The following is an 8,672-nucleotide window of genomic DNA, read 5'->3' as shown; positions in this document are numbered from 1 at the left end:
TGCTTTATCAACTTTTGCTTTTTATTGTTGAAGCCATCATACAAGTTAGCTAATTTTCCATTAATTTTAGGAATATTCATTTTCTTCAAAATCATCACATGTAGATCTTTATTGAAGATCTTAATATTCAAATACATGATATCAACTGTGTGAATCTTATGGCAATTTAGTTACTCTTTCAAATAGTTCTAATAAACTTTTCAGGCAAGATTTTCTGCTTTTTAAACAGTACTATCAATATTCATCTAAATGCTATTGTGGCTACATTGAATCACATCCCATAAAATGAAGTTCAGCATTTGCCCAACCAATGATGCTTTACTGGATTTGTCTCAATTTGATAAGTGGAGGAAAGGTTCTTTGTCTGGTATTTACTCTTAGGCTATTTACACCACAATATCACACCATTTGGTCATTTCCTCAAAAGGTCAGCAGATTTCAGAGGCCTCAAAATTCTTAAGAAGAGTCACATTTGACTTGAAATGTTAACTCTGTTTCTCTCTCTCTCTACAGATGTTGTCAGACCTGCTGAGTATTTTGTGTTTATTTGCCTCATAATTATGGTCTAGGGTGGCTACTAAAAGCGCTTATTTTAAAATAAGTGGAGAAGTGGGCCAGGAAGGTCTTGTGTCACACAGCATCCCTACCTCTGGGCCAGAAGCTCTGGGTTTGAGTCCCACTCCAGGACTTGATGGTCACGGAAGGCACATTCATAACATGGCCAAACAGTTGATTTTCAACCTGCAAATTCTTCCAATATGCCTATGGCAGGTGGTAAGAACAGGAGAGTCTCCTGGTCAACTAGAACCTGCAGAAGGCAACGGCAAACCACTGCAGGACCTTGCCAAGCATAACCATGGACTAACACATGGAAGCCCATAGTCGCCAACACCTTCTGAACAAAAGCTTAGGGCGCATGTTCAAATAATCTTAGCTGATATTTTTCCTACTCTCAGTCGGGTTGTTGAATATGTTTCTTCGTAACAGTGGGACGCATTTTCTTGGTTGATGGTGCAGTTTGGTTGGTCTACAGAAAAAGCAGCTCAGGCTACAGAAAAGAAAGCAGTTTCTAGTTCTCACATTAGCTGCAACTGTGGAGAAGTCAATGGTGAAGATTCCCAGCCCTGTAAACAACATCTGAAAATATGACCATAGTAAGATTTAAGGTACATAATGAAAATTAATCAATAGGACAGAAATCATTCATTTTTGTTCAGTGCTGTCCGAATTTATTACATAAAATAATTATAAAATAATAGGTATGCTTTACTCATTCAATGAAGTGTTAACAAAATTACAAACTTAAGTATAAAGGGCTATTGTGTGATTTACAGGTATCTTGGTTTTCATTTCTACATTATCAAATGCAAACACATTTCTACCTGAAATGTTTATTTACAATAACTGTTATTGCACTGATTAGAGTTCTTCTAACAGAAAAAATCTAAGGCTTAAAATAGAAACGTTCTCCATTTAACAACGATGTGATGTTCTTGATTTTAAAATTCAAAAAAATATGGTTTCCACATTATAATGAGTTCCAAACTCTCAGGGTTCGCATTGAAATTTGTCACACATTCAATGATAAACATTTATATGACAGCTCTTTTTAAATATATATACACAAGTTAAAGTAACGTGTTATGTAAAAGTTAAAAAAAATAGTGTATTGAGCTTCAGATGTACAACTTGCCAAGGAAAATCAATCAAAGCTGACTGACAGCTGCTTATAAAAACTGTGCACCTTTAATAGTTGTTACTCTTGTGGTTGGGTCTCTTGAGATGCATTTTTGTTGTAGATTTTGCTCTACCTTAGCTGAAGGTATGGATAGTATATCCCATGTAGAACACCTTCAATAACTACATTCGGGAAGTCATCTAAGAGATCACAACAGAAAGAAAGGCCAGACTTATAGTTAACACCATTACTAACAAAATCAAAGTTATACTTGAGTTTTATTTGCTTCAATGTATTGGTGAGATTGGGGGATGATTGCTCAAGATGATAGCTTGCAAACGCATTGAGAAACACTACCAAATCAGCAGACTACAACTCTGAGATAGTCAGGCTGAAGCTGTTATGTGCTCCGGTCTGGTTGCACCTTGACTTCTAAATTCAGTTGTGGCCTAGGCACAATGGAAATAATCTGTCACTTCTGAATAAAACACATAAGGCCGAATTTCCGCGGAGTTGAATTTCAGTTTTGCTGGTGAGGGAAGGGGTGGGATGTGAATCACACAGGCAGGAAACTCAAACTCAACGGAGCCATTTAAAGTTACTTCTTAATTCAAACAGACCACATCTTCACTGTTCCCAGGGCCTTAATCCGCAGTTTGTCAGACATGAATTCAAGGAGGAGGTGTAATTGCTGGTGAAGAGGAATAGGGTCTATTTAAGTGTCATGATTTGAAGTTATTTAAATCCCCAGCACTTAAAAAATGAAAAAAAAATAGGTTGCAGCTGTTAGTTAGGGTAAGAAAACAAATACGCAGCATACAAATATGCTGAAGTGCATTGGTTGAGAGGCCATCTGTGTCGCTTAGAAAAAGAACATTATAACCTGTTCCTGCAGTTTCAACAGACTTTATTGTTGACATTTCCCAAGGGCTGTTATTACAGCTGAGCCCATTATGAATGATTGGCTGAGTTTCAAAAGCTCCAAAGCCACTTATCTCGGCAGGGGTGCTGAATTCACATTTTAATTGCCAGTTTTAAGAGGTGATTAAAAGATTAGCTGTGTTCAATATGGTTACTGAGTAGAAGTTTGTTTGTTTTTATAACATATTGACCACTTCAGGGGATTTAAAATCTTTGAATGGGTTTCATTAATGAGCATGAGTGAGAGCTTTCTTAGATTGTGAGAAGATTTTTTTGCATCTCCATATGGCTCCTTAGGTCTGCCCATAGTGCATATTGGGTGAGAGGCTTGGAGGTGGAATGGGGGGTAGGAGATATATGGAGATATGAGGTAACATGGGGGATAAGGGAGCATTGAGGTGGCATGGGGGTATGAGTGGCTATGGAGGTGGTATGGGGTGTTTCATTCGCCATGGAGGTAGCATGGGGATATGAAGGGGCATGTAGGTGGCATGGGGGCCAGTGAGGTAGCATGGGGGTTATGAGGGGGTATGGGGTGGGTAGGGGGTTATGGGGGGAGTTGTCACAGTTGAGCTGCCCTTCACCCAGTATTCACATCTAAGCGGTGAGGGCTAAAGGGCAAAACATCTTCTTATAAAATCAGGTCGACATCCCAGAGAACCGAGGCAGGTCTTCTAACCAGCCTGCCTTAGCACTCACCCAGTTCTGTGGCCACCTCTGAACTGTCTCCGGAGACGGCAGGCCGACTTGATCATGCTCCCACAACTCCCCGGAGCAAAAATCGTGTTTATGAGAGTTGGTTCCACGGAGCCAGGTCTCCAGAGTCGGGAGATTTCCTGACTTGAGCTTCCTGCCTCTATGGTGGAAATCTGGAACTTAGTTTGACTTTCAAGACTGATCCAGACTTATTAGTAAGTTTGTAAGCCCATTTTTCAGACATTCACTTGAGTGTCTGAAATATTTTAAGAAAATAAGGTCCCATTAAATCAAATTCTTTGCCTGAAAGTTAGTCCCTTTGGGATTTGTATATTATTGCTGCTGTGATAATTTCAATAAGAATATTTATTGTAGCAGAAGTGAAACATCAAAGGTTCATTAAAATTCTGGAACCAAGTCAATTTATTAAGTAGATAAGGAAAATTTGGAATGAGAAATGGTCACTCAAGGTATCACTCTAGTTCGAGAACTCTCTGTCATTGCATCCAATTGCACGTTAAAGAATCCATTATTTTTTCTTTTTTTTACTAGAGGATACACAGTGGACAGAAAAAATATATATAAGAAAACTACTATCCAGTTCTGCTCCTCTTTCATTCTCCTTGGAACAGCAGCAGTGTGGAACTAAGAAAATCACAGATTCAATGTCAGATGTGATCTGAGCTAATCTCAGCTAGCATGGTTGCTGCTTCATTACCCTCGAGCAACATCTGCTGGAGCTCAAGGATGTGAATATTGGGTGAAGGCAGCTCAACTATGACAACTCCCCCATTCCCCCCTCCCCACTCCCAAACATTTTCAGCGGAAAAGGAATAAATCAAGAAAGTTAAAGGAAAAAAAAAATGGCATCGAGGATGAGGTTATTTTTAAATGACCTGATTCTCTGGTACAAATTCAAGCAGTACTACTCCTCGAATCACTGCCTTTACACATTCAGTGAACAGCATCATATCTTCCCTATGTTTCCCTCCTGCTTCTGTTATATCTTTTTCCGTCTATAATACTCCAAATATTAACTGAATTTACCAGAAGAACCCAGATTGTATTTTCAACATTAGAACACTTTAGTTTTTGTAACATGTTTTGAAATAATTTCAAATTTGTGCTCTATCTGAAACCCTAAGAGATTTGCACTGCATAATTAGTAAAACTTATTTCCACATTAAAGTGATTTTATCGTAAAACAGTCTTAATCTGGAGGTTAGGATCTGTTTTCAGTGTCACTTTAACTTTGTGGCAAAATAGAAACCATGGACAGGATTTTATTGGGTGTCATTGGTCCCGTCCACTAGCTGGGAATTTGGGGGCAACTCTAGTTCTGGGGGCCCCGCAAGAAATTTTTACGAGGATCAGGCAATTAACTGCCTACGGTCGGGGCTTCCATCCCATTTTTGGGACAAGGTCCTGGTCCCAAGAACTGACCAGAAGATCTGGGCCAATATTTTCAAAATAGGCAACTTAAGAACAGAAGAGATATAAGAAATCTACACTTTGAGAATTCTTAATTTTGAAAGACTAGTTGGGAGGAATACTTTCCATTTAGAAGCAAGATGGAGCTTCACTGGTTTTCACGAAATATCCATGTACTGCAGTAGTTTTCATTCTTAATCATGTTCTCTTTAAATAATATATAGAATGTGAAGTTCCTGCTAAGCTCCTCCCCAATACTGTTATTTGAGTACTGATTACTTTAAATGTTACTGGTTACACAATTAAAATGTTGAAACAAAACACCAAATCAGATTGACCACTAATCAATGTTATCAATTATGTTATAATTAGAAGCTTTTCTAACTGGAAGTATAGCTGTGCCAAAAAGAAAACAAACGGTTAGAAAAATAATAGAACAAAAATAGATCTTTTCATTAATTTCCTTGCATTAGGTTAAATGGATAAACTGCACAATAGACAACTGAGATGCAGATAGGCAAATGGGAATTCATTTAAACTAGATGGGAAAGAGATGGGAATTAATACTTCAGTAAATAGATGAAATAAAACTTTATTCCCAAAGAGAATAATATTTAGGGTAAATGAGAGAAATTAAAATATAATACAAATATACTTTTAGGAATAAAAAATCTTGAAGCATAGTAAGCTTATTAGGGATAAATTCCTGGATGGCTAAATTATAGCATATGTTTCAGTGAAATATGGCTATAACCATGAAATGGACAAGGAAGAATGTGAAGGCGTTGGAGAGGTTGCAGAGAACTTTTACAAGAATGGTTCCCAGGATGAGAAACTTTAGTTACGTGGATAGATTGAAGGAGCTGGGATTGTTTTCTTTAGAGAAGAGAAGGTTGAGAGGAGATTTGATAGAGATGTTCAAAATCATGAGGGGTCTGGACAGAATAGATAGGGAGAAACTGTTCCCATGAACTAGCGGACACCAATTTAAGGTGATTAACAAAGGAACCACTGGTGGTATGAGATAAAACTTTCTTTTTAACGTAGTGAGTGATTAGGATCTGGAATGCACTGCCTGAGAATGCGGTGGAGGCAGATTCATTCGTGGCTTTCAAAAGGGAATTTGATAATTAACTGAAGAGAAAAAATTTGCAGGCTACAGGGAAAAGCCAGGAGAGTGAGACTAGTTGATTTGCTTTTGCAGAGGGTTGGCATGGACATGTTTTGAATATTCTTTCACAGGATGTGGCATTGCTGGCTAGGCCAGCATTCGTTGCTCATCCCTAATAGCCCTTGTGAAGTTGATAGTGAGCCACCTCCTTCAACTGCTGTAGTCCATGTGGTGTAGGTACATCCACGGTGGTGTTAGGGTGGGAGTTCCAGGATTTTGACCCAGCGACAATGATATAGTTCCAAGTTAGGATGGTGTGTGGATTGGAGGGGAACTGGTGGCTGTTTGGGTTTTGGAAATGCAATCTTTACTAAGTGTACTACCTGGCTTGCCATAGTCATGTGACTCTGCCTCTTACTGAGAACACACTGAAGAAGTGCAGCTTTCCTTATACATGAAACATGGTGTCAAAAGTGCAGAAAAAATATACACTTTTGAACCCTGGAAATGATGCAGAGAAGACACTGAGAGCCCAGGAACACAGGAAGATTCAAATCTGCAAAAAATAAAAAGTTGCTGAAAAGGACAAAGGAAAACAGACAATGGCTGCAAGTAAATACTGAGTGAGTAAAAATGGCTGCAGTAAATTTTCCAATCCCATTTCCAGTAACATTAGACAATGATACGTGGCAAAACTGGGAGTTTTTCCACTAACAATGACAAAACTATGAGATTGCAACAGACTTAATGAACAAGCCTGAACTGATAAGGGCAGCCACACTTTTAATACTGCTGGGAAAGGGCTGCTACAAAGTGTATGCCACCCTAAATCTAACAGATGAGCAAAGAAAAAAGATGACAGAGATTTTGAAAGCCCTGAACGCACATTTCGAACCCTGAGTGAATGTTACATATGAACACTAGAGTTCAGAGTTAGAACAATACCATTGAACAGTATGTGATTTCAGTTAACACAGCTTGCAGAATCATGCGAATTCAGCAACCAAACGATTATCTGATGAAAGATATATTGGTCTCGGTGAGAGCAAGTCTATTGAAAGATGAGGAACTGACACTAAAGAAAGCAATAGACTAGTGTCAAAATAAGGGAGTTGTGAAACGTCAGAAGAGCATGTGTTTGGCTGAGCAGACCAGGAGATACATTATGCTGAGAGACATTGCAGCTGAAAGAGCAGAGCAATCTCAGACAAAGGGCAGGATGCAAGCAATCTTTTAACTGCAAGAAGCAAAAACATTTCACACACAAGTGCTTGGCCAGTAAAAAGCAAAACAATCCTATACAGGTGGCCATGGGAGAGATATCAGCAGAGGAGTCTAATGAAGAACAATTTTCTTATTCATTTAGGGGATGTGAGCCTCGCTGGCTAGGCAAGCCTTTATTTCCCATTCCTAATTGCCCTTGAGAAGGCGGTGGTGAGCTGCCTTCTTGAACCACTGCAGTTCACGTGGTGTAGATACTCCCACAGTGCTGTTAGGGAGGCAGTTCCAGATTTTGACCCAGTGACAGTGAAGGAACGGTGGTATATTTCCAAGCCAGGATGGTGACTGGCTTGGAGGGAAACTTGCAGCTGGTGGTGTTCCCATGTATCTGCTGTCCTTATCCTTCTAGATGGTAGCGGTCGTGGATTTGGAAGGTGCTGCCTAAGGAGCCTTGGTGAGTTTCTGCAGTGCATCTTGTGATGGTACACACTGCTGCCACTGTTCTTCGGTGGTGGAGGGAGTGAATGTTTGTGGATGGGGTGCCAATCAAGTGGGCTGCTTTGTCCTGGATGGTGTCAAGCTTCTTGAGTGTTGTTGGAGTTGCACTCATGCCGTCAAGTGGAGAGTATTCCATCACACTCCTGACTTGTGCCTTGTAGATGGTGGGCAGGCCTTGGGGAGTTAGGAGGTGAATTACTCACCGCAGGATTCCTGGTCTCTGTCCTGCTCTGGTAGCCACAGTATTTATATGGCTAGTTCAGTTCAGTTTCTGGTCACTGGTAACCCCCAGGATGTCGATGGTGGGGAATTGAGTGATGGTAATGCCATTGAACATCAAGGGGCGATGGTTGGATTCTCTCTTGTTGGAGATGGTCATTGTTTGACACTTGTGTGGCGTGAATGTTGCTTGCCAGTTGTCAGCCCAAGCTTGGGTATTGTCCAGGTCTTGCTGCATTTGGACATGGACTGCTTCCATAACTGAGGAGTCACGAATGGTGCTGAACATTGTGCAATCATCAGCGATCATCCCCACTTCTGACCTTACGATGGAAGGAAGATCATTGATGAAGCAGCTGAAGATGGTTGGGCTGAGGACACTACCCTGAGGAATGCCTGCAATGATGTCCTGGAGCTGAGATGATTAACCTCCAATAACCACAACCATCTTCCTTTGTGCTAGGTATAACTCCAAACAGCGGAGAGTTTTCCCCCGATTCCCATTGACTCCAGTTTTGCTAGGGCTCCTTGAAGCCACACTCGGTCAAACGCTGCCTTGATGTCAAGGGCAGTCACTCTCACTTCACCTCAGGAGTTCAGCTCTTTTGCCCATGTTTGAACCAAGGCTGCAATGAGGTCAGAAGCTGAGTGACCCTGACGGAACCCAAACTGAACCAAAACTGTACACAATACAACAGGTTGGTTCAGTCAAGTCTATAGGAGGCAAATGGTTTGTGACTGTTACAATGATGATGGCTGAGGGAGAGTATCAAGAAAACAAGAAATGACAAATAGACACTGGTGCGTCATGCAACATAATGACCTTCACAGATCTGGATGAAGTGGCTCAACATGATGATCTGAAAATGAAGCCTTTGAAAGTAAGACAGAGGCTAT

The 8,672-nt window shown here is 40.4% G+C and overlaps 1 protein-coding gene across 1 annotated transcript in view; it reads right to left on the bottom strand.

The window, feature by feature from the left end:
• Window positions 1-1,202: 1,202 nt before the first annotated feature.
• Window positions 1,203-8,672, bottom strand: part of LOC144695787 (sorting nexin-24-like) — a 227,139-nt gene continuing 219,669 nt past the window's right edge. The window contains exon 7 of the mRNA XM_078566774.1: window positions 1,203-1,878. Coding sequence (XP_078422900.1) covers window positions 1,808-1,878 — 71 coding nt within the window. The 3' untranslated portion in view covers window positions 1,203-1,807. The remainder of the gene's footprint in view (window positions 1,879-8,672) is intronic.

This window comes from Cetorhinus maximus, chromosome 2 (genome assembly GCF_964194155.1).
Source record: "Cetorhinus maximus chromosome 2, sCetMax3.hap1.1, whole genome shotgun sequence".
Classification (NCBI taxonomy): Eukaryota; Metazoa; Chordata; class Chondrichthyes; order Lamniformes; family Cetorhinidae; genus Cetorhinus; species Cetorhinus maximus.
Note: the sequence above shows the minus strand (reverse complement) of the source record. Positions and strands in the feature narration are given on the sequence as shown.